Source organism: Caenorhabditis briggsae (assembly GCF_000004555.2).
Source record: "Caenorhabditis briggsae complete genome, chrV, whole genome shotgun sequence".
Classification (NCBI taxonomy): Eukaryota; Metazoa; Nematoda; class Chromadorea; order Rhabditida; family Rhabditidae; genus Caenorhabditis; species Caenorhabditis briggsae.
In genome coordinates this window covers 7,300,934-7,326,601 of record NC_013488.2, presented here as the reverse complement: position 1 = coordinate 7,326,601, position 25,668 = coordinate 7,300,934, and the positions used below count along the sequence as shown (strand labels likewise).

Sequence of the window (25,668 nt, the reverse complement as noted above, 5' to 3'; positions counted from 1 at the left end):
AGTTTCGAATATAAATGACGAGTAGTGGGGACCAAAAGAAAGATCTATAATTTCTTTTCTCCAGATTTCCGTTGCCACGTCACCACCATTATCTTCGTCAAAATGGCATGTGGTTGTCCGCCGGAGAGCCGTCAGGTTTCACACAATTTTTTTGGAAAAAGGCGGCTCTATTTTTTTTCTTCATAAAATCTCAGCTTAGGTATGCAGGAAAGAATCATTGACATAGAGGAAGTAGTGGTGTTGGGAAAATTTTTTTTGGAAGAAAATAAATAATTAATAAAAAAATAATTGTTTGGTTCGGAGAATGTCAAGAAGAGAAAATGGAGGTGCACTTGTTGTTTTCGGAGGAGGGCAAATAAAATTTGGGTGGCTTTTGAAAAAGTACAAAAAATGGGGTTGGGTATTATATCTAAAAACAAAAAAAAACATCCACAAATGTTTTCGTTTATAGTTCAGTTTTTTTGTTCTGTTGAAGTCTGAAGAAATTTTACTGCTGCTGATTTCAATGTAAGAACAAGTTGTCAACTAAAAAATCGGTTGTTTCCTCTTAAATTTTCCACAATACATGATCCAGTAAAACCAATGCTTCAACAATAAAAACATATAAATTTGATCTGCTCCCGTCCGAAAATAGATACCGTAACATTCTAATAGAAAGCCACCTCATACTTGCCTTTTGAGCCTATTTATCAGGATTCCAGTAACAGATATCAATAAAAATAATTAACTGCCAAAATGTTTATTATAACAACAAAAGTATTTTGTCAGTTGACCACTTTTTGATATCTCTTACAGGAAGTGTGATAAATAGGCTCAAAGATTTTACGTCTTTGATTCTAATTTAACCTGGAAACGCCTAACGGATTAACTTAAAGACAAAACACAATTTTTTGATAAATGCACAAAAATCTTTCCCTCATTAAATAAGAAACATAATTTTGCAAAAAAGAAGTGTGGGAGGCATCTCGCCTTAATTGATTTATTTATTCATTCATGAAATTATCTAGAAATTTTCTGAAAAAAGAGAGAATCTTGACGATCCCTTCCACTTCAAAACGTCACTCTGATTTGTGAAAAGAATTTCTGAAGTCTGGATTCTGAATTTCAGATGATTCTCTAAGTTTTGGTCCTGGGCCATGAATCATAGGGAATCGAGAGTACTTTACTGTCATAGAAGATAATTGGTGACATCATTTAGAACTTTGTCATTTCGAGTTCAAGGATGAGGATACACAAGAAAGTTATACAAAAATAAAGTGTAGTTTCAAAGAGGGAAAAAGGGAAGAGGCTATTGTGAGAATAATCTGGTGGCGAAAAAGGGGCAGGCGAAGTTGGAAAAGTTGAAAAAAGAGAGGAAGTAAAAAAAGACTGAGAGACAGGAAGAAAACTGAAAACTATCCATCTCCTTATTTTTCGAAAATAGAAAAAGAGATCATTGAGAAAAAAGGAACCAATTTTGTAGATTGTAAAATCGTTCTAGACTAATTTGAAACTATCAAACGGATTGTCACTGATTTTTGTACTACCATTTTTCCTCCAATAGAAGCTCACCCGAACCTTCAGCTTTCAGCTCAGTTGTCTCGATTCCAGTAAAAGATACTAAAAATTTGTAAACTAATCAATTATTTATCATAATTTCCCCTGTATTTTTTTAAGTTGACCAATTTTAGATATCTATCACAGGAATCGAGATAATTGAGCTCAAAGTTGACGGTTTGGGTAGGCTTCTATTACTTTCATTAAAAAAGAGCTCATGATTTGAAAAACATTAAATTTTTCTCAAAATTCCAGAATGTATAATTTGAATACCTGTAATACAAGTACATGATTCCTTACCTAGGAATCTGTACTTCGAAAACCACCCTTTGCTCTAACCTGGCCTCCATTTTTCTTGCTTAACTTTTCACATTATGTAAATTAGATCCCCATCTTTATGTTTGTTTTATTTTCAAGAAAAATATGAATAGATGAGTTTTTGTTAATCTAAAAATCTGATAATGGAGAATGAATGGATTTCTCAGAAACTTGTCAGGAGCATCTGAATTTCCGGCAGAATGGATTTTCTTTTTTGGGATGTTTCTACTTTTGAAAATGAGTTTTGTTTCCTAAAACCAAAAGAACACTTATCTGATTTTCTAAAAGTGTCAGAAAGAAACAAAAAGAGGCATCAGGACTTTTAAATATCAGACATCATGTGGGCCAGAATTTCTTTGAAAGCACGTGTTTTTTTTCAATATCAGATAACCAGAAATAAAACCGGCAAATAATTCGGAGGGTACTAAACTTTTGGGGTCATTGAGGTACGAAGCCATTTAAGGATACGAAATCTTCAATTCGAGGTATGACAGACCTGAAAAATTGAATTTTGTACCGCTAAATTACTTTTTACCATCTTGTGCCTCCGAATCGTGGTACCATCCGAATTATGTGCAGAAAAACCTGGTCCGGATAACAAAAAAGGGCCGTAAAGGTGTTTTGACACCACTAGAAGGTTAATGAAGAGATGTCAAAGCGTATTTTTCTGGAAAAAAAGAAAAAAAGAAGATGTATGGAAAAGGAAAAGATGTGATGATGCTCCTTGGAAGCCGGTTGGGTATAATTCAAAAAAATAAGAAAAGAAAACACATTACATAATAAACATAATGAAACCAAAAGGATCTTCTGTGTTCCATGTTTTCTTTTCCTTTTGTCTTTTTTTCAGAAAAAAAAAACTGAATTCGAAGAATCTTTTCTTCCTCGTTTTGACGAGAGAATTTTAGCTAGATTAATTGGTGGTGAAAAGGATCGGAGGAGGAGTGTAAAGAGAAGAATGGCGTAACGTTTAGAAATAGATGATAGAATGGGAACGTTCCGGAAGATGGGAGCTTCCAGAATATGAAGAAGAGAAATCTCGGAATCATTAGATGGAATTGGAACTAGTATGAGTCAAGGATTTTCTGATTCTCGAAGAACAAATGAGAGCATACATCAGATTTTTTGTTCAACATTTGGCTCCCAAATTTTCGATTACATCTTCTAAAAAAGACTCCCACGGTTTCAGATTCAATTTATTGTATAACAAACGCTTCAGTCAGAAGTTGTTTTTCTAATTTTTGAGAACATCACAATCATTGAATACGTGGAGAAGGAATTATGGTATTCTGGAGTTCCTTCAGCCCTCTGCCCTATTCCAGTGGTCCCTCGAGAAAACCATATGTATCAAAACCAAGAAAAAGTCAAAAAGAAAAATGCACACCGACACACACTCATCATCGACACATTTGTCATGACGGGGTGCTCCGACGGCAGCTCTCTTTTTCTTTTTCTCTTGTTTGAGGTTCCTTCGAACATCTTGAAGATGTTCCCTCTGGATTCAGCCGGCAGCCAGTGGCCATCCGGTTCAACGTGACATTCTCTGAATTATGGGAAAAAGAGTGGGGGCTAGGAAAAAATTTTTGGCGGAAAAAAGTGACCATAAGATATTGGGTTACCGTACTAAGCAGAGTTTGAAAAGATGAGGAAACTGATGTACAACTGGAAAATGATTTCAAATTGGAAACTTGATATGAAAGGCGTTGTTCAATTTTATTTTGAGATAAACAAACAACTGCAATTCGAGATGCTGGCAGATGACCATTTAGGGAACCAACGAGTGTTCATTTTGTCTAAAAACAAGGAGAAGCTGACATTTTGGAAACAAAAATAGCTTGCAGGAGATATGAAAGGATTTCGGAGTGATCTAAAAATGAAAATTTTTATTTATGATTTTCTGAAAGCTTTTTAGGTAACTGCAGGATGGCTCATAATTACCTGGACTAAAGTTTGTGCTAGCACAAAAGGAGTGAAACATTGTACTGAGCTCAAATTCAAATTACAAAAATTCAAATAATCCATCATTAAACTGACCAAGTTTCAAATTATTTGATCAACTTTGAGATGAGTTATCGCTAGTCAAAGTTGCTTTATCTTATGAAAATCGGCGTGCAAGAAACATTTCATTCTTGGACAATCATAACAATACCTATACTGGAGGAATCGTTTTAAAAATTTCAGTAGCTTTGAATCGAACCTAAAATCAAATTTCAACCAATTTTCGTGATTCCAAGGTACTTATGTCTGAAGATATACCCGGTTTTATCAGCGCCACCCTGTCAATATCAAAAATTGGGTATTACAAATAATTGGGTAATTGGTTACCATCGGTCAAACTTCATTCTTCTCTTTAAATACCTCATCAAATTTGAGTGCACAATCTATTGAACATTTACTTGTGTTTTTTTTCTTTTGCTTATTCATTTTCTCCAGAAATTCTTTCAACGAAATTTTCCGACGAACACATGGAAATATGAAAGAACCCCAAGAAAAAAAAGTACAAGCAGATGTGACACACACACACACACACACACACACACACACCCGGATCATTCGCATATATTTTTTGTTCCAATGTCTGTTCGACTCGTCATTGTTCACTCGATAAATAATACATAAATCAAGTAGTCAGCTGGAGGAAGAAAACGAATGGAATTGGAAAAAAAAAGAATGTGTGAGTTATGTCTTCGAGGAAGTGGATGGAGGGAAGATCAGGATGAAAAAAACCAGATCGAATTAGACGGACCTTTATTGGGGACAAAGAACTAGCAAAGGACATGAGGAAGGGGACGCATAAAAGTTAGCACAAAAGTTAAAAAACGGAGAGCTCAAAAAATAGAAACTCGGCGGATAAAATCTTTACAATATCCGATAGTTTTCAGTTTGACGGTCTGAATCAAAAACTTGTGATCCGTGAGATACTCAGCAAATTTGTGGCTCATGTGCTCTTACTTGGGGCACCGGTGCCTCTACAACACGTAATCGTACCCGGAGGGCATTTTGCGTGCTCCTTACCGTGCTCGTGTGTGCCGTTCTTTGAAACTCTGTGGCTAGATACAAGATGCGCAGATGGTTCAAGAAAGGCACGTTAGGTGCACGACACCTGCGAGCTAGGGGGCACCGATGCGGTCTTCCAAGGGCGCTCTGAAAGGGGCACGGTGCTCTTTTGCTGAGTAACTCAACAAGGGAAACCACAACGAAAGACTAAACTCACAGTATCATGGTATCATGGATTCAGCTAAAAAAAGCTTATTAAAATCTGTTCTAGATTTTGTACTACATGTTGGCTTGCCGATTACAGAAGAAAAAGGGTCTAGTAGACTGGCACAAAGAGTGCCAGAAACAGATTTGCATGAAATTGTTTCTGAACAAAGAATGAGCGTAGCAAGAAATTCACTGACTAACTGAATACGAAATTCTGCACTTTGACCATTTGAGATAATTGGTCGCAGAACAGAGAACGACTAAAAATCATACTTACAACGGGCCGAGCCTGGCCGGGCTTTTTTAAAGAATTTTCAACACCCGGCCAGGACAGAGTGTCATTAAAAATGATTTCTCTTTACAAAAATTTCTAAAATTTCAAAGTTTTTTCTATAATGAAAATCCCGGGACGAAGAAGTCGCGGGCTGGGCCCTGATTGTTCAGGAATGCTAAAAATCAATTTAGTGAAAATAATGAAGGTGTTAGAATTATTACGCATAGTCTTTCTGCATATCTTGAAGTCTTCAACATTAAAGATCACGGAGGGGACAAACACGAGACAATATATAAAATGCACCGAAAGACAACTTAATTATGAGGATGTATTTAAAATTTTTTTTTTTGAAAAAACTTTTTTTTTTCATTTTTCCTTTTTCTTTCTGAAATCCCACATTTTGAAAATCGAGACTTACCGTATCCGTCCACTTCGAATGCAGACTTGATTATTGTGTTTCGCGAATTTCCTGTAATTTTTGAAGTTAATAGGTTGATGAATGAGAAAATTAAAATGAACGGAATGAAAAAATCAAGAGATCACAAATGGAGAGCCAAACATGAAGACGTTGGTTGTTTTTTGGTTACAGAAGGTTTTGAAGTATGGAAAGTAGGGAAAAGAAAATTTGGGAGGGAGCCTAAATTCCTAGGTTGTGCTAGAAGAGCCACTTGGAAAGAACACAAGTTCCATATGAGTCAACGGAAAGGGAAGGCAAAGATCGAGAAAGGAGAGGGTCTATAGGGATCCAATTTATAAAATTTGTCTAGTAATGGAATCAAGTAAACAACTTTTTGATGATTTTTTATATTTTTTAATGTTAATTATAAGAATTTCAATTTTCACTTTCTGAAAGCGTTTCGGGAGATAAGAACACCTCGTACTGAGAACTTTTGGGTTTACGAAAAGACAGAAATTAGGATTTCTTGGACACAATACAGCAAACATTAAGCTTACTTGAAAAATCAGTGCGCGGGTTTTTGGCATTTGAAAACGTTCTGAAATTACATGAATTTTTTAATTCTGTCAAAAAATATCATTCTTTGCATGTTTTTTGCAACTTGTTTATTTATTGAACAGTTGATATTTTAATTTTGGATACTGCTTCAATTTTTCCTATCAAACGCGAATATAGAAGAGGTCAAGGATCTATTATTAGAATATGATTGCTTCAGCTCAAAAATTCTCAAAAATGACATTCAATGATGAATAGTACTCGACAAAATGAGATTTGGCAGATCTCATATCCTAGACTAAAGAATAAGAATGATTCTTGAGAAACGAAAGAACCGAACTCAAAAAACTACTGTTCTTTTTCTCTCACAGTCAGAAGTTGTTCGTTAGTGCCAAAAAGGACACCACATATATCATTCTGTTCTTCTCAGTTCTACTTCATAGCGATTAGTGATTCCGACACCGAAGAGAGATGGAAAAGTTTCAAAGATGATTTGTTGTTTTTATGAATCCATCATCATCAGGCATGTTTCATTTTGAATTGACATAGAAGAGAGAGTGTAAAGTGGGAGAGGATCTTTGAAAAAAGAGTTCTGGTGAAAGCAAATCTAAAATCTGGTGGAGAAAGATTTCAGAATGCCAAATTGGTTTGGTTTTTGCTTCTGAAGAGAAAACAATCCGCTCTAATCTCTTTCAGGCGATACGGATTGAAAGGGTTCTAGGGGAAAATTGGTTTAAAATGGGCACACGAAAAAAGTTGGAGATACCTTGGAAATGAGCTCAAGAAGTGAGTCTGTTATTTTTAAATGAAAAAAAATAAATTGTAAAGGAAGGGTGTGGATCGATAGCTTTAATTCTGAAAAACACAATGAATCTTCCCGGCAGAAATGAGAAAAATGGCTGAAATAAGAATCTGGAACGGATTCCAGCTAATGAAACTTTGATGACGTCATTTTTAATCATCCAGTTTATTCACACAGAGTTCCAAAAGGCTTGGTCAGCAATCACCACATTTTTCGACTCTCAGAGATACAGGATCTCAAAAAATCTTAGAATTTGGAACTTCATAAACTTAGAATTTCTGAATTTCTGAATTTCTGAGTTTCAGAGTTTCAGAGTTTTAAGTTTTCAGATATTCAGATTCTTTAGAACTTTGTGTATCCGGGTTCAAAAAAAAGGGACGTCCAGAGAATTTACCAAATTTTTAGGCTTTTTTATAAAATAAAACATCAGGACAGTTATAAGAAAATATGGTCAGCTACTCTTTTTGCCTACATCAACTTTCAAAAAAAAGTTAGAACTTTATCAATTCCATGAAAAAGTATTTTGAGATTTCCTTCATTGCGGCTGATTCAAAACTTTGCCACCCAAAATATATGAACTGACCAATCTTGAACTTGTGGTAAAAAATCTAAACAATATCATTCAAATTGCAGAATATCGGTGAATAGAGAAAGTTTCTCAATCAAAATCTATTCTGAGATAGACATCAATATTTTTGCTACTCCCTAGGTTGAGAAAAAATGGATTCTTGAAATTTCAACCCAAAATTCTAGAATTCTAGTCAACTCGTGATTCTTTTTCTCTCTTCCAACAAAAATAAATGAAACGGAACGCCGACGACGTTCTTGTCATTTCAGTCTTCGAAAAAACACAACAAAAAGTGCAGAATTTTGATGAATAATTCAAATTTTTCCGAAGTTTGATTTCCAGTCTTATTAGTTTCAAAGATTGGATGGGAACTAGACAAAACTCGAAAAGGTCCAAAACCTAAACTAAGAGTAGATGTAACCAGATTTGTATGATCATCTAGTATATTCAACCCAATAGTTATTTGATATCCCAATTTCCTGCTCTATTCATGTTTATTACTAAACCTAAAATACTAAAAAACCTCTGCGTCTTGGATATCAAATTTCAATGATTTCTGATTCTCCTTCCATGAAGGACCGTCTGTTAATCAAATTGCTAAAAGAAAAAAGAAATCGTGACTAAAATTGGAACAATTCCACCCACTCTGAGAATGGAAGTGCTCTGCGTATATATTCACGGAATAAACAAAACGGAAGGTGGTCAGAAGACGTTTTGGAGCATTCGATGAATAGAGAAGATAGATCAAAATAGAGATTGAAAAAAGAAAAGAGAAAAGAGTAAAAAGATTGTTTTGTTACAAAATGAAATTGAGGTCAAACAACATCTGGAAATAGAAAAAAAATTAATGGGGAAGAGTTGTAAAATACCGAAAATTTCAATATTCAAAGGTTTTTTGATGATAGAAGGAATCTGTTTGAATTGAATATCACCAGAACGGATATACTGGAGCTTCAATTTTCAAAAATTATGTAAAATTCCATCAAATAGTTTATCTGATTTCCCAGATTTTCAGCATTTTTCTACGTTATAAATCATTGAGATTGGTTGAGAATGAGCTGAGATACATGATTTGAATTTCGAGAGACGCAAAGAAACGAGAGTGCTCTCGTTGTCTGCGTCTCTCTACCAACTTTAAAGGCGCATAACTGACTTCAAAATTGTCCAAAATTGATGAATAAAATTTTTCTGGTTTCTTGAAATCTCAAAATTGATTCAAATGTGTTTTAGGCGATCCGGGGAATACACAACTTCTGGATAACCCCTCCGAAGTTCTTGCTCTGAAAATTTTGCAAGACCCATTTCCAGAAGCATTCACTTTTAAAGTTTTCATAGAAAACATGTTTCTTATTTTTATACTTTTGTATTTGTGTCATTAACTTCTGCTACAATCCCATCTTCACGGAACAAAAAAGACTAAAAAAGAAATTTTCAGGCCAAGATGCAAACGGAAAAACAAACAAGTTAGGTTGTTATGTGAGGAGCCACAAAAAACTTTCTTCCTTCCATTTTCTATGTTCTTTCCATTTCCTTTTTTCTCACTTAATCTGCCAATTCAAATTGGTATTCATTTTAAGTGAGTTCCCCCGGCGCTTCTTTGGTTCCTTGGAAAATAAAAAAAGGAGAGAGCCAACACAGATGGATAGGATTACGGTAAGGAAAATGCGTCAGAGAGATCTTAAAGTTGGGGAATAAATTGGATGGGATGAACTCTCTAGAAGACGTCATGACTGCAAACTCTGCAATTCTGGAAGGAAAAACAAAAGAAAGATAGAGAGACAGAGGAACCAAAAAGACAGATAATGAACATTATTTCGGATAAGAAGAAGAGAAAAGAAGAGCATGAATAAAACATTGGTCCTTTGCTAACGGCAAGGGTAGGGTGATAAAAAAGTTATGGAGCATTACTCTACCCTCTTCTTTTACTTTTTTTTTCATAATACTATGCTGTAGATGAGAATTAGTCGAGAGCGAGAGTCCTTGGTTAGAAGGGTCGGGTTAATTGGGGGCAGGTTTCCTAGAAGACCACTTCATAGATCATATGGATTTGAGTTACCGTAAAACCTCTAATAGAACGACACCCGGATCGTCCACTTTGAGCCTATATATCTCATTTCTTTTGAAAGATATCAAAAAGTGGTTAACTAGTAAAATGTTTATCAGGATATCAGCAACATTTTACTAGTTAGCCACTTTTTGATATCTTTCACAGAAAATGAGATATATAGGCTCAAAGTGGACGATCCGGGTGTCGTTCTATTAGAGGTTTTACGGTATTTAGAGGAAGAGGAGGAAGTGTGGGTGGAGAACGGATCACTAGAAAGTAGACAGGATGAAGTAGAGAAATATTGTTAAATTTGGATGTCTGGAATTTGAATCTGGAATGAATCTGGAATTTGAAGTACTAGACTTTTGAAAATAAAATAAGATTTTTTTAGAATTAGAAGAACGATTTTTAGATGATAACTGTGCCAAAATGTGTTAAAGTTTACTTTTTCTAGTTCGAAACAATCAATTTTGGGTGTCTGGAAAACTACCGTAAATGCTATAATATTAGGTTGGCGGGAAAGTCTTTGTCACTTTTTCAATAGTTTATTTCTCAAAGAAAAAATAACCGAATAATTAATTATATTGTCCATCATTATCAACAACATGTCTCCAACGTTCCCTCAATTTATGGATTCCATTGCGGTGGAATCCAGCCGGGCGTGAGGCAAAGTATTGTTTGAGTGCCGCTTCGACCGCTCCACGGGAATTGAAGCTTCTTCCTTCGAAGGCACGTGTCATATCGCCAAATAACCAATAGTCGGAAGGAGCAAGATCAGGAGAATACGGGGGGTGAGGGAGAACATTCCATCCATATCCCATCAGCTCCTGCTTCACTTGTTTCGAAACATGTGGGCGAGCGTTATCATGTTGATAGTACACTTTCTTGTCTTTCAGGGCCGAACGGTCGACTGCTTTCTTGAGGTTTCGTAGTTGAGTAGTGTAGAGGTCTCCAGTTATTGTTTTGCCCTCGGGCAGAAGTTCCCAGTAGATGGGGCCGTCCACTCCCCACCACACAGAGAGCATAACTTTTTTCGGATGAAGGTCGGGTTTGGGGACATCCTGTGGGCTCTCTCCTTCTCCAACCCACTGGGATTTCCTGTGGTGATTATCGTAGAAGACCCACTTCTCATCTCCGGTTATTAGCCGGTCCAGCCATCGATCGCCCGCGTGGAGAGTGAGAAGAGTAATCGAATCGTCGACTCGGCGGTCAAGGTTGGCTTGAGTCAGGTGATGAGGTATGAATCGACCAAAAAGTTTTCTCATTCCAAGAGACTTCAAACCTTCAAGGACTGTGCTATGGTGAACTCCGAATGTGACAGCTAGTTCACGGCTAGATTGAAATGGATCCGATTGCAATGCGTGCTTCAGCTTGTCCAAATCCAACTCACGGGGTCTCCCAGAGCGATCCTTTTCATCGAGCGAGAAGTCATCTTTTTCGAAACGATGGAACCAATTGCGAATAGTATTGTAGTGAGGGGCATGTGTGTTGTACACATTCTTCAAGAAAGTTTCCGAATCCTTCATCGTGGTGTGAGATAGGAAGAGGTAAATCAAAACATGTCTGATGTGAATAGCAGTGGGAACAAACATATCGTTTCAATTACAGATGAGGAGCAGGGAAGGAAATGGGGACTTGTTTATATGGAAGGTTCTTATCACCTTGTTATTCACTAGAGTCGATATCATACACAGCCTCCATATACGAGAACAGTGATTAAACAAACAGAGTGACAAAGACTTCCCGCCAACCTAATAGAAACCAAGACTGCCAATTTTGAGGCAATATATCTCACTATCAGTTCATGGGAAAGATATTAAAAGTTTGTCAGATGATAAAATGTTTGTGATGTCATGATAAACAATTTATTAGTTGGCAACTTTTTGATATATTTCCCATGAAGCGAGAAAAATTGGCTCTAAGTTAAAAGTTAGGGGGACCTTCTACAGGTTTTACGGTAAGCACATTTGAAAAAAAAACGTTTTTTCGAGAAAATAAAAAGAACTGGAAACCAAGAAATGAGACATTTATATTTCATAATACCACCCACTTTAAAATCACTTAGAAACCCTACTAGACAACTTTTCGAAACACATTTCGATCCATCAAAAAAAACCACAAGAAATATTACGAAACAAAGTTATAAAAAATAGCTTCTAGTGTTTTTTTCAAACTGAAATTCTATAATTCTCTTCTGAGACAACACACGCTTGATGTAACTTGGAAATGACAGACAATATGCGACAAGTTGCGATATTTCTTTAGAAATAAATGGGAAAGGGGTTCTTCGTAATTGGAAAAAAAAGAAAAAAGAATAAGGTACTTCTCAGTATATTTTTCCGAGAAGGAAGAGGAAACGAACGAACGACATAGGGGTTCCATTACTATTTTTGTTTTTTGATTGACATGGTAACAACGTATACCAGCGTCAAACTTTGAAGACGTTTATCTGGAATTATAGATTTTTATTTTGCTATGTTCAGAAATTCGAAAATTCAATTCGAAAATTCAGAGAATTGACAATTATGAAATTCAAAATTTTAAATTTTAAAAAATTCAAAAATTCAGAAATTCCTAAATTCAGAAATATCTGAAATTCAAAATTCTGAAATTCAAAATTCAGAAATTAGAAATTCAGAAATTCGGGAAATTCAAAATTTGGAAATTATGAAATTCGAAAATTCTGAAAACCAAAAATTCGTAGACTCTAAAATTCTGAGATTATAAGATTCCGAAATTCTAAGATTCTAAGATTTTAATATTCTAAGATTCTGAGATTCTGAGATTCTGAGATTCTGAGATTCTGAGATTCTGAGATTCTGAGATTCCGAGATTCTGAGATTCCGAGATTCTGAGATTCCGAGATACGGTTATTCTGAATTTGGGAAATTCAGAAATTCAAAAACTCAGAAAAAAATTCTAAAATTCTAAATCCATGCTTTTCCAGAATCTACTAATAGAAGTGGTGGTGTAGGCAATAAATTAAATGCGTTATTCTTACACCTAATCCTACGTTTTCTCTATTTCTGATGATGATGTTTCCAAAGTAAGGACGGAAGAAGAAAAAAGAGTGCCTCCAGTTTTTGCATGTTGAGACTCTAAGGACCTTCTGAACACGCGATCATAAGTGAACGACTTGTAAGAGTCGATAAGTGGGGTGAAGACCCATGAGACATGGAAGGGAAGGGACCGCCCAAAGTTTCATTCTTCTTTTCTGAGAGTTATGTGGAAGAACTATGTCGATAGAAAAAACACTCGAAGACTACTGCTCAGGAGACTCAAAGTATGAAAAGAAGCAGCAGAAGCCACGTCATTATGCGGCGACGAATGGGATGTGAAACCGATTGGGGATCAGAGACGACTGGTGGGAGTTGCAAAGTGTGATGTTCGTTCCGAAAAGAAAATCGAAAAGTTTCTGAAAAAAAAATTTTTTCCTTTAATGACAACATTATCCTAAAATGTGTCGAGCGCAGACTATTCCTTTTGACGTAAGTCACCACCGACCAACTTGTCAGATTCATTTGTTTCAATTTAAAAAAAAACTTTTTCAACAAAGACTCTATTACAGTAAAATGCTATTATAAAAAGTTTAAATAGGTCATACACGCATCGGGATGAGAGGTAGAGGAAAAGCTAATAAGAAATTTTTAAATGTACAAAATGTTCAAAAAAATTATCATGAAAGATGAATAATATCGAATGAATGTACAGGAATATGACAAATGGGGCAAAGTGGTGGGATTTGCTTCTGGAAGGCGTCGTTGCACTTTTCGCAGAGACAGAAATGATTGCACGGGCGGAGAAGGACTCGTTTGTCGGCTAGCTTACACAGATAACATTGAAGACGTGTTTCGTTGAGCGACTCTTCGATGGATCTGCAAATGACACATTTTTGTGGAGGAGTGGGGAATTTAAACACGCCGGTTCAGAATGTTCGTCATTCACCTACTTGATACTCTTTTTCGATGGCTTTGGACCATGTAGAGCTTCGACTGTTCGGCGAATCGGAGCAGCTCTGAAAAATCAAAGAAAAATCAATAAATATATAAGAGTTGAAAAAATAGTGGGTCGCTGACCTGCTGTCCACTTTTTCGATGAATCCAAGAATGAAATTTATTGGATGAAGAAGCACATTGATGATTTTAGTGAAGAAATGCACCTGAATAAAATTTTTATATATTCATAAGCAGTATTTAAAATTTACCTGAGGAAAAATGAATCCAACAGTTGTGTACACAATTGAAACTGCATATGGGAGAACAGTGTAGAGAACGTAGCTGATAAAGCTTTCACGAGGTGTCGATGAGAGTCTTCGGTACACATAAATCACAATTAACGTTGTGGACACAAAAAGGAATAGGGATAGGGAGGAAAATACCGGAAAGTTTGTGAAAAACCAATTTGTTATTCGCAGCGGAATTGTGACGAAGTAGAAAACTGGGTAGATGAGCTTGAAAATGTAGTCGAACGCCAATCGAGATGCTCGGAGAGTCTCGTCTTGTTCTTCTTCGTGAATTTCAGACATTTCTGATTTTGGAAACCTCAAAATTTACTGAATTTCGGTGAAAGTTGTGAAAAAGTTGTGAAATTTTTCCAGATGGTCGCGAAAACTCGTGAGTGGCCTAAGTGACCAAACATCGTGTAGTCCACTCGGACAAAAGTGTTTGTGTATTTTTCGAAGAAAATATTATTTTCATCTATTTTGTTGACCTAATTCTTGTTATTTTTTTAGAACAATGACATCTTCAAAACCTGACAGTGTTCTTGTCTGGATGGCTAACCGTGGCAGCTACGTAGAAAGCATGCCAGGAACGATTCTTCGAATCAAAAACGCATCGAAATTCGGAGAGAATCTTTACGGATTCAAAGACCAGCCAGGAGATCTTGTAGACATTCAATGGGAGTCTTTATTCAAACTGAGACCAACACTGGTTGAGATTGATTTTGGAAGAAATCCTTGCGATTCGCTGGTCAACGTGCTCGAGGAAAATTATGAGGATGAACAGGTGAGACCTAAAAAGTTTTTCTGGCGCCTAAAAAAGTTTTGATTTCAGATTCGCGAATTCTTCAAAAATGTGAAAGCAATGTCTCTGCATATGACCGATATTTCTTCAGGCAATCTTTTGAAACTGCTGAGAAAATTCACTCTTCTTGCCGCTTTCTCCTTCTCTGAAACCAAATTCCAAAAGCCAGAATGGGCAGAAATTCTGAAGCGATTGGCTGAACTGAACCTACGTGGAATAGAACTAGCGGATAATATTCTAGAAGAAGTTCTCCAGAATCTAGATGTATCTCTGATAAAATTATCTGGAAATCCAGGTGTCAATGTGAATGAATTCAAAAAAGGCATCGAATTCGTAACTGTGAAGGCGCTTGCAGTTCAGGAACTGCAGTTTTTGGGAGAGACTGATGCTGAAGAGTTACTTGAAGTTCTGTCACAGTCGTAAGTTTTTGAATCTGTCATATTTTATTTAAATGCATTATTTTTCAGGTTCCCGCGTCTTCAAACTCTCATCTGGGATTGGAACGTGGTTGATCCAGAACTCAATTTCGACGATCGAACTAAAAATATCCTGAAGCAACTTCTCAGTGTCCACGAAAAGTTAAACCTTGGAGCACTGGCAGTTGTTGCCTATACACCGAATGCGGATACCAAAGCGTCAATGGCAAAAGTCGCGAGAACGCTGAAAGTAGCCATAAAGGGTGTTCAGTTACATCAGTTTGCCACGAAAGGACTCTCCGATGGAATGGCAAACTTCTCATTGATAGTGGCTGGAAACAACGAGAAAGTTGTCAAGGAACTCATTGAAATGTACATGGTTGATCGGTCGACAATGCCACCGATGGGGTGAGAAATTCTGAAGGCTCGGCTTATTAAATATTTGAATTTTTTATAGAAAACTTCTCCGTCTTTGTGAAGAGGATATTGTCCCAATTTATCCGGCAATCACAATGGACTTTGGAGGATTCGATAAAGCTCGTATTCGACAATTGTACACAAGTCCATCGGATTAGATTCTTTTTTTTGCTGTTACCCAGTTTTGTTGATTTTTTGTTGTTTCTTGATTTTCAAAAATTCTTATTTACACACAAGCAATAGGCAAGAAAAAGATATTTCTATTATAACTACAGGCCGGCACGGGTAAGCTTTCTTTTTAGGCACGGGATACTTCACTAATTACACAATTCTTGAATGGTTTCCAACCCCATGGTTTCTCGAGTCTTCCACGGAGTCCACGATGAAGACGATCACTCATTACGGCCAAAAATTCCGGATAGGAAAGTGTCCCATCGTTATTTTCGTCGAAGATTCGGAATATCATCGAAACAACCACCGGATCCAATTCTTTCCCGATTGTACATCCAACAGCTCTAGCGAATTCCGGTTCGGAGACTGGCACATTGCTGTTGACATATAAACGGACGGCGCTTTGAAATTCGGCCAAGTTGTTAAGGAATCGACTGAACGTGGCCCATTGGTGCAGAGTGATTCCTTGCTCATCATCTGAAGACTTCTCCTGAACTCTTTGGAGGTATTTGTGGTAGTCGTCGAAGTTGACGATACTGTATCGAAGTATGAGACGAGCGAAATCCACAGGAGAGATGGTGCTCTTTCCACGCGCGAATTCATAGAACTCGATTTCCATAAGCTCCTCTTGCAAATTCTCGTAGAACCTGAATCAATATTCAGGTTGATACTATTGTCTTCTAGATGTACAACTTACTGTTGGAACTCGTCGAAACTCAATGTGGCATTACCTCCAATCCGAACAAATGGAGAAGCAGTGTGGTGTCTTGCTTGCGTACCTCTTCTTCGCTTTTCTGAAAAATAAATTATCAGTATTAACTAATGGTTAATTGGAAGAATGCATGAACATGAACGAGTCGGGTGCCTGAAAGTGTCGCGGCTTTGGAAGCGAACATTCGAGCGATCTGGAAAAAAATGTTGGGAGAAAGTTTTGAAAACGAACACCAGGCTAAATTAGTTGGAGAGAAGTGGGTAGGGTAGAGAATAGGGAAAAAGAAGAAGCGCGATATTCGACACCACACAGGCAGGAGAACGATTCTGACAGTAATTCTGTCATAATCTCAAGGATAAAAAGCATTACTATTCACGTCCTCTTTATCATGCAGACTTCCTGGCTTTCAGATTTCAATCCGAATAGTCCTTACAGTGAACATAACGGCATACGAATCAGCTCCAGTGAACAAGCGATCTGCTCCGATTCGGCTCACAGCAAAGTGATAATCGCCGGCGTCGAGTTGGCAAGACTAGAAACAACAGAGAAAAGATAGATAAAGGTGAAAAAGTTAAGCTTTTTGGCATTGTGATGAGGGGTTTGTTTTGCAAACGCTTACATCTTGTACATCGTCCACTTCTCCTGATTTCGGTTGCACACGTGTCGTTGAGCGAAGTGAAGACGTTAGACTACGAATCTAAATTTCACGAGATTCTAAACTAAATATACATAATTTATAGGGAAGGCAAAAATTATTGATATTTCGATATTTTCATTAGAAAGGAAAATCAAAAATAGGGGATGGAGTCAGTACTAAATAAGGGAAAGTTTTTAAAGGTTTTTTTTTGGAGAGAAGTTAAGAATATTTTTAATAATTGAACTAAAATGAAACCTAAACAGCGGGATGCAAAATGCAAAACCTAAAATGATAACGCGTGCAAGGTATATATTCTTAAAATTGAAATTGGGAATTTTAAGCATATTTCAACTGCATTCAAATTCATACAAAAGCAATCAGTCAATCCATTTTATATCAAATCATAGTTAATCAAGGCAGTTAACTCACTCAGTTATTATCATTATTTTCTTCGAGATTTTTTTTAGTTTTCCAATGAAAATTTTCACACAAAAGCAAGCAAATATCGCACTTCTCTTTTTTTTTACTCATTTTCTCAACAAAAAATACTGAAAGACTCACCAACATGAATTCATCACGATCTATATTACCGTTATCATCTTCGTCAAACATCAAAAATGCAATACGAAATGCCGATTTAGATTCTGAAAGCTATTTAACATTGAGATTTTGTGGATCTGAACACTCTTACTAGTCAAAAGTGTCAGTAAAAATATGTATTCCGAGTAGGAAATTATTCCACTCTGATCCATGGTTCGAAAAAAGTGTTTGCTTCCACTTCGGAATGGAGGCGTCTTCTTGAGTATTCGATTGATATCCTTCTCCTTCAGAACTCGTCGATAGACACGTTCTCTTGGAGCATCCAAAGTTAGAGAATCAATGAAATCCATGGGGCTCATGTAGATAACATCGTCATATTCAACAGAAGCAAATTGAAGGAATCGAAGTTCTCGTTTTGTGAGCTTATGATCGGTTTGGACATTGTGCCGGGATGCATCGTCGGGTCCATCTGGAAGATTTTAAAAATTGAAATATTTTGAAAGAGAAAAAAACCTAAAATTCCAGCTTTTGCTGTATTAATGAATTGGTAAGCGCCAATTGAAACTCCGATTCCAGTAGCAGCAATCGCTGCTAGACTTCTGCTACTCCAAAGAATCGTGGCTCGCTCCACAATTCTTTGCGTCAGAATCTGATGTCGTTGTTTTGGTGAAAAAGCCCAGAGTCTAGAGAACGCCCGTTTCATCGATTGCCTGAAATATGTTATGTGAAAAGTCAGGTGTTTTTTTTCTCGAGCGTAATAAGAAAAACAAGTTCTTTCCTCTCACTATCAGTTTCCCCATATACACTATTTGTTCTCTTTTCTCTCTAGAATTTCAGCAATTTCTTAAAAACCCAAATTCTTAATATTGCGATTAAGTACTTGTTGGGGAGTTATCAAACAAGCGTGAAGTGATAAGAACAACTTCAGTCTGCAGCAATAAAGTTTTTAGAGCTCGGGTGTCGAAATAAGCAGTGCTATGGAGTTATCATGTGCCAGAAAATATAAAATTGAATGTTTGATACGGGGAATGAAAAGAAATACAAAAAATGAACCGGAAATCAACAATATCGGAAATTAATAACTTTGTCCGAGAGGAGTGCACGAGAGGAAACTTCGGGAGTTTCCTCGGCCGCCACTCCTTCAAAAGCGCGCGTTTTCAAATTCAAAGGGAGGTGCCACTAGTCTTGTTTACTCCGTACTTCTCCTTGTTTCCGCTAGTGTCTGTAAGCAAACTTCAATGACGATGGGTGGTTGGAATGCACCGATAAGGAGTCGTTATCTGAAACTCAATAGAGATTGGCACGTCCTAGAGTCGACCAAATAATAATACACACCCATTTTTCTCATTTGCTGAACAAAACTCTACTTTTTAAAAAGTAGGTGAAAAATGTCTCGTCGAGGAACTTCTGATAGCGACGACGAGATTCATCCGCTACCACGTCATCAAGACATTCCTCAATATGATATGGTTGATGTAAGTATTTATATCGTATTTCCTCTAATAGAAGCCCACCCAAACCGGCAACTTGGGACTCAATTATCTCGATTCCTGTGAAATATTTCAAAAAGATGTCAACTGGTGAATTATTCATCATAATACCACCAAAATTTTATTAGTTGACAAATTTTCAATATCTTTCACAGGAATCATGATAATTGAGCTCAAAGTTGTTACTGTAAGGCTAAACATTCAGGATATCGAAGATCTAGAGAACATCACAGAAGTGGAAGTCAAGTCGAATCGAGGATCTACAGTACAATCCGCTCGTCCACATGTAACTATCAAACAGGTTAGGGGTTTAAATTTATGTCTGTAACTTTTTTGGGAGAGTTATAGGATGAGGTAGACGACATAGGAGAGAGGCAGGTTACTGTAATTGAAATCGCATCCCAGCGAGGATCCTCGAGGAGAGTGGTTCCAAAGAAAGTGAGTCTCGAAAAAAGAATGTTTTAAAAATTAACTTACAGGAAATTGCTCCATCCATACCACTGCCAGAGCATCCAGCTCAACAGTCTTCTCCTCCTCCACCGCAACCACAGAAAAATAGGTAATACATTTAAATTTGAGCCAATTTATCTCGGTTCCTATGCAAGATATCAAAAATTTGACAACTAATAAATAGTTTATCATAATATCCTTAACATTTTATTAGTTGACACATGTTGGATATCTCTTTCAGGAGCTGAGAAAATTGAGCTCAAACTTGACAGTGTGGGAGAGTTTCTATTACAGGTTTTACGGTAAATGTTGAGTAGGTGCTTGGTTTCTTGACAAGTTTAACTACCAATTTAGGTTTCTTTTTTTAAGTCAATGTTAGAACTGTCTCAATTGGCTAAACACCAATTTCTCCCTCCCTTTTAAATTCGTCTAAATTTCCTAGGCTGTCTTGTTTTTCTCATACAACATTCTATTTTTATCATCAAAAGCTCCGACAGTTCCAAAGTCTAGATTTCCAATATTTTCTGATTGAAATTCTATCTTATCTTTTAGCTTTTCATCCACAGCTTTTTCCTTCCATCAAAGCTTTATTTTATTTCCCTGAAAAAAGTTTACCGTATTTCTTGTAATAGAAGCCCAACTTCAATCTCAATTATTTCGATTCCTGTGCAAGGGATAAAAGATGTGTCAACTCATAAAATGTTGGTGATATTGTGATAAGTAATTTGTCATTTGACAAATTTTGGACATCATTTACAGAAATCGAGATAATTGAGCTCAAAGTAGATGGCTTGGGAGGACTTCTATATGAGGAAATACGGTATTTGTTATTTGAACTTGTTTCTCCCTTGTCTCGTTCAAAGATATGAAAAATTTTTCAACTTATAAATTGTTAAGCATAATATCCTAAACATTTTATCAGTTGACAGAATTTTTATCTCTTATAAGAGCTGAGATAATCGAGCTCAAACTTAACAGTGTATGAAAAATTGAATCATCATTATAACTGTTTTCCAGATCCCAGAAACCCGACAACCCGGAAATGGCATTCGACATTGGAGCACACAACATTGCTCCAGTTCTAGTTCATAAAATGAATATGGATGATCGAGATCCAACCGATGCTGTACAGTATTTGAATGTTAGTTGTCTCTTGGGACCCTTCAATTTATAAAAAAAAAATTCAGACCACATTCTTTGAAGTTTTCGCAGAACCCAGTGAACAATACCACAGTATTGCATGTGTTTGGACATTGTCTTTCAAGGTTTTTTAGATTCGAAATTATAATTTTAAAAATTTCAAAAAATTTCAGATTTTCGAAATCGTCAGAATCTACAGTTATAAGATTCTCACATTGATCTTTGGATTGCTGATCGCTCTACTCGGTGGATTCTTCTTTGCTCTTTTTGCATTCCTAAATATTTGGATCGTCAGAGTGAGATTTTTAATTTTTTTCAGATAAAAACTTTTTTTTATTTCAGCCACTCCTGATTCTTTCTCGAATGGCATTGTCTCAAATTGTTTTGGTTTGGCCAATGTTCCTGATTTACATTGTCCGTCCATTCTTCTACTCCGTGGGTGCCGTATTCTCCACGGCACGTCTTCATACATCTCGAGGAGAACAAGTGACAGAAGTATGGGAGAAGCATATACACCATGTGTGATTTTGGAATACTTTTATATTTGATTTCATCTTTTTTATATCCTTTATAAAATTTTTATCTAGATGACTTTTTAAGAATTTGAAGAGTCTGGAACATGCAGTCTTTGTAGTATACAAATACTTAATAAACTGATTGTCACCTCAAATGTTATTATCAGTTTGGACTGGGATTTCTATTATTATTATTTCAACTTTCTAAAGCAAAGATGCACTTTTATCAACATGGAATTCTGGAAAAAAGAAACGCTAGAATGCAACGTTGGAGACTGTCACAACGTTTGGGATACCCATCAATTGTTTCAGTATTCCAGAATCTTTCAAAAGTAAAGAATAAGGATAAAGTTCTGAAAAGTGAACGCTCTAAAAAATTTCTATGGGCACATTCTATTCTATTCATTCTTCACAGTGAACGGTCCGTCGACAAGCAGCCAACAGCCCGCCCGCCACCATCCAAGGCGGTGAACGTACGGTCAGCCGACACAGTTGACTATAATAATAGAGTTCTTCTTGAATTGGGTTTATAGTCTCTGGAATTTTCAGACAAAATGGTCCAACAGCAAGTACTTATTCAGGCAACCAAATACCTAAAAGAAATCCCCGAAGAATGAATGTGGTCAGACATAGCCGTATATCGCAAATATGGTAATCCCGTACGAGGTTTTTATTTTTGAATGAACATTTATAATAGTTCATAATGACTGCTTGTGAACCAAATTCAACAAGACCATCTACGAGCTACCGTATTTCCTCTAATTGAAGCCCATTTTTCTATTTTTCAACCTCCTTTTAGGAAATTACCAAAAACTGAAAATACCATAAATTTGTTGAAGTAGAAAGAAAATGTCAACAATAGCCGAATTGACGAACGGAACGTTCAAACTGCACTACCTGAAGTACCCATACTTCTGTTATGCACTTTTATGTTTTTAAGTACGTCAGAAGGTGGGCTTCAAATATAGGTGGGCTTCTATTAGAGGAAATACGGTATTCCCCCTTTTTTGTACCGTTCGCACCTGGAGCAATCAATTGCCAATCGATTGCCCCCCTCAGTTCCCGTTATACATTCAAAAGTGTCCATTATTCGATTCTTTCCCGTGTCTGGTTGTCATTGATTTTCTTGACATCTAGTTATCTCTGAATTTTGTCTCGCTCATCGTAATGTTTTGGATTAATTGTATTTGGCTTTCTTTTGTTTTTATTTTTGAACTTCCAAGACTAGTTATGCATAAGGCATTCTCGAGAAACAGAGACGCAAGAGTGCATATTCGGAAAGAGTCTCAACGTTTGGGATACCCATCCGTTGTGTCAGTATTTCAGAATCTTTCGAAAGAAAAGAGGTATGAGATAAGTTTTAAAATGTACAGTTTAAAAAAAATTTTATAGAGACGAACTTGCGGACAAGTATCCATTGTTTTATAAACTAGAAAAACGGATACCGTATCATTGGGATTTCGTAGGACACATTGTGTTCGATTTATTCTTCAAGACCTGGAAATTGCGTCACTTAATTACTTTTGCAAAGTTTCGTATGTACGGTTTCTTCTACACTACCACACTCCTACCTTTGGAATTTCGAGAGTGGCTAAGAGAAAAATTGAACCATAAGGATGGAACAGGTATTCACAGGGACAGTGTGCCCTTTTTAAATCGCGCCGGTACAGTGATTAACTATTTTTTTGTCGAGGTAATGAATAAGAGTTTAATATTTCTAAATACCCATAATTTCATTATAGTATATTGCAACTTCTCATATCATTCGCACTACAGTACCACTGATGATAAATAACTTGGCTGTTAATTTTCACATCGGGGACGAGTACTTTCCAAATTTTTTCAAACAGTTCGAAAAGTCAAAAATTAGAAATCTTGACTTCAATGCTGAAACGATGCCTGATTTTATGAATGACGAGGAGCTTCTCCAAACAGTTTTTGAAGACATGACGGCAAGTCTCTCATCAAAAGTCTTAATCCTAACTTGGTCCTTTTTATAGAAACTAACAGTGAAAAATGTCAGAGTTTTTGCCCACATGGTGCCAACTGCGTCTTTGCAAAGACTTTGGACCATGAAAGCCCAGACAATGGAACTTCGGGACGAGTTCACAAGTGGACCACGATTCTTACAGGTCTGTGAAGACTTGAGATCGGGAAAAGTACCGTTCAACCGGTTTCAATATACTGGATATGTTCGAATGACTGGAGATCAATTCGATGGTTTTTGGAACCAAGTGAAAGAACGAGTAGGATTTGGAATTGATGACGACGTTAGAGTAAATGGGTAAGTGTGAACCATTTTTCTCATTTTTTCCGTTAGAGTAATTTTCTATGTTTTCAGGAACTCAATTCATTTCAAAACAAGCGATGGTAATCTTGGAATCGAAATGGGCTTCAAAAAACTGATGTTCCCGTTTAATTGCTATCAGCTTTCCGCCAAAATGGATAAAGAAAAAGATGTGGGTTCCCTTTTCTGAATTGCATTAACCTATTCCAGCTTTTTTCCAGAACTCCTGGAAATTCCAACTACCAGCAACTGTGAGCTGCTTTCTTCCAAAAATCAAAAGAACTATAAATCATCTTCTATATATCAATGTTATACAGATTAGCATTGTTATACCGTTGATAACCTTCCCTATCGTTTTTCTTCTTTTTAATGTACTTATCGGTAGTTATATAATGGTTCTCATTCTCGCGGCACTTCACGCTAATTGCGTCGTTGTTTTTTATCTTACTATGAGGCTCGTTCTTGCAGAATGGCATTGATTTATGGGTTTTATTGTTAAAGTTCTCGTTTTTGACATAAACAGATTAAATATATTATTTCAATCTTGTTGCGATACATAAATCTTGTATTTATGGAAAGCTCGATCAGCGAAGTCACTTCATGATATCATTTTGATAAAAATTTCGAGCGAACCGCACATTTCCCTGAACTGATAAAAACGGGTATATCTTACGATCTTAGAAGTATCTTGGAAGCACGAAAATTGGTAGAAATATTATTTTACGTTTGATTCAGAGCTTCTGTAACTTTCGAACTGATTTCTAAATTCTAAGTTTCTAAGTTTCTAAAGGTAGTGTTGTGGTTGTCCAAAAGCACAAACTATGTAATGTTTCTTGCACGTCGTTGTGATTTTAAGAGGTGAAGGAACTTTGACAAGCGATAACTCAGCTTAAAATTGATCAAATAATTGGACACTTGGTCAGTTTACTAATTAGTTATTTGAGTTTTCGAAATCTAATTTTGAGCCAAGTACAACGTTTTACTCAAAACATGCTAGAATAAACTTTAGTCAGGGTAATTCACAGTGAAGGAACGGTCCATCGACGAGCCGCCAATATCCTGTCCCATCGGAAAGGCGATCAAAAGACGTTCACTCGTTCGCGCGTTTTCAGCCAGCACAGTTACAAGCTGTAAAAATATGGCTCTTTTTGAATTGGGTTTGTAGTCTCTGGAATTCTAAGACAAAATGAACAAACACGAATTTCTTTTTCAGACACCCAAACACCCAAAAGACGTCACCGAAGAGTGCATGTGCTTACATCTAGAAAGAAAACCCAAATATACCAACACGAGGGGTTTGCACTGCATAATTTTTAAAATCATCTTTTGAATACAAAAACTCAACAAATAGTATTTCTCACTGACCTACCTAACTCCGCAAGACTCAGCCCGGCATTCTCCTTTTTTCTGTATCATTCGCACCTGGAGCAATCAATTGCCAATCGATTGCCCCCCTCCCCTCTATTACCGTTATACATTTAAAAGTGTCTTTTCTTTGACTCCTTCCCGCGTTTAGTTGTCATTGATTTTCACGACATCTAGTTGCTACCGGATTGTTCGTCTCGCTCACAGAAATGTTCTGGATTCATTGGATTTGGGTTTGTTTTATGCTTATATACGAACTTCCGAGACTGATTACCCACAAGGTATTCTGGAGAAACAGAAACGCAAGAACGCAGAGTCGAAAAGAGTCACAACGTTTGGGATATCCATCAGTTGTATCAGTATTTCAGAACCTTTCGAAAGAAAAGAGGTAGGGAGATACGTCTTTAAAATGTATAGTTTCTAAAGAAATCTTATAGAGACCAACTTGCGGACAAGTGTCCATTTTTTAATCAACTAGACAAACGGATACCGTATCATTGGGATTGCGTAGGACACATTGTGTTCGATTTATTCTTCAAGACCTGGAAATTGCGTCACTATTAATAACTATTGCAATAACTATTGCATAACATATTTAATATTTAATAACTATCCACATATTTAATAACTATTGCAAAACTTCACATGTACGGTTTCTTCTTCACTACCATGTTTCTACCTCTGGCATTTCGACAGTGGCTAAGAAGACAATTGGACCATAACTATGGGACAAGTATTAACAATGGCAGAAATTTCCTTCTAAATCGCATTGGAACTGTGATTACCGTAAAACCTCTAATAGAACG

General features: G+C 36.6%; 6 protein-coding genes across 6 annotated transcripts; 4 read left to right on the top strand and 2 right to left on the bottom strand.

Annotated features, from left to right (window-relative positions):
* Nucleotides 1-13,374: 13,374 nt before the first annotated feature.
* CBG06679 lies at nt 13,375-14,223 on the bottom strand (the record flags this gene model as incomplete). Its single annotated transcript, XM_002647545.1, has 4 exons — nt 13,375-13,573; nt 13,648-13,713; nt 13,775-13,857; nt 13,903-14,223. 4 exons carry the CDS (start codon nt 14,221-14,223, stop codon nt 13,375-13,377), a joined length of 669 nt encoding a protein of 222 aa, XP_002647591.1.
* Nucleotides 14,224-14,434: 211 nt separating this feature from the next.
* Nucleotides 14,435-15,713, top strand: CBG06678 (the record flags this gene model as incomplete). The annotated part of the gene is made up of 4 exons (XM_002647544.1): nt 14,435-14,704; nt 14,753-15,141; nt 15,190-15,546; nt 15,596-15,713. 4 exons carry the CDS (start codon nt 14,435-14,437, stop codon nt 15,711-15,713), a joined length of 1,134 nt encoding a protein of 377 aa, XP_002647590.1.
* Nucleotides 15,714-15,853: 140 nt separating this feature from the next.
* CBG06677 lies at nt 15,854-18,318 on the bottom strand (the record flags this gene model as incomplete). The annotated part of the gene is made up of 7 exons (XM_045237256.1): nt 15,854-16,373; nt 16,424-16,515; nt 16,872-16,970; nt 17,067-17,135; nt 17,637-17,719; nt 17,767-18,084; nt 18,129-18,318. The coding sequence occupies 7 exons, from the start codon at nt 18,316-18,318 to the stop codon at nt 15,854-15,856; spliced, it is 1,371 nt and encodes a 456-aa protein (XP_045093282.1).
* A 685-nt stretch (nt 18,319-19,003) lies between these two features.
* Nucleotides 19,004-21,220, top strand: Cbr-cav-2 (the record flags this gene model as incomplete). The annotated part of the gene is made up of 8 exons (XM_045237255.1): nt 19,004-19,090; nt 19,311-19,406; nt 19,454-19,543; nt 19,585-19,664; nt 20,573-20,696; nt 20,743-20,820; nt 20,902-20,991; nt 21,038-21,220. The coding sequence occupies 8 exons, from the start codon at nt 19,004-19,006 to the stop codon at nt 21,218-21,220; spliced, it is 828 nt and encodes a 275-aa protein (XP_045093281.1).
* Nucleotides 21,221-22,440: 1,220 nt separating this feature from the next.
* CBG06675 lies at nt 22,441-23,976 on the top strand (the record flags this gene model as incomplete). Its single annotated transcript, XM_002647541.1, has 6 exons — nt 22,441-22,556; nt 22,603-22,903; nt 22,953-23,162; nt 23,211-23,494; nt 23,552-23,669; nt 23,719-23,976. 6 exons carry the CDS (start codon nt 22,441-22,443, stop codon nt 23,974-23,976), a joined length of 1,287 nt encoding a protein of 428 aa, XP_002647587.1.
* Nucleotides 23,977-25,071: 1,095 nt separating this feature from the next.
* Nucleotides 25,072-25,426, top strand: CBG27368 (the record flags this gene model as incomplete). The annotated part of the gene is made up of 2 exons (XM_045237254.1): nt 25,072-25,250; nt 25,300-25,426. The coding sequence occupies 2 exons, from the start codon at nt 25,072-25,074 to the stop codon at nt 25,424-25,426; spliced, it is 306 nt and encodes a 101-aa protein (XP_045098565.1).
* Nucleotides 25,427-25,668: the final 242 nt, after the last annotated feature.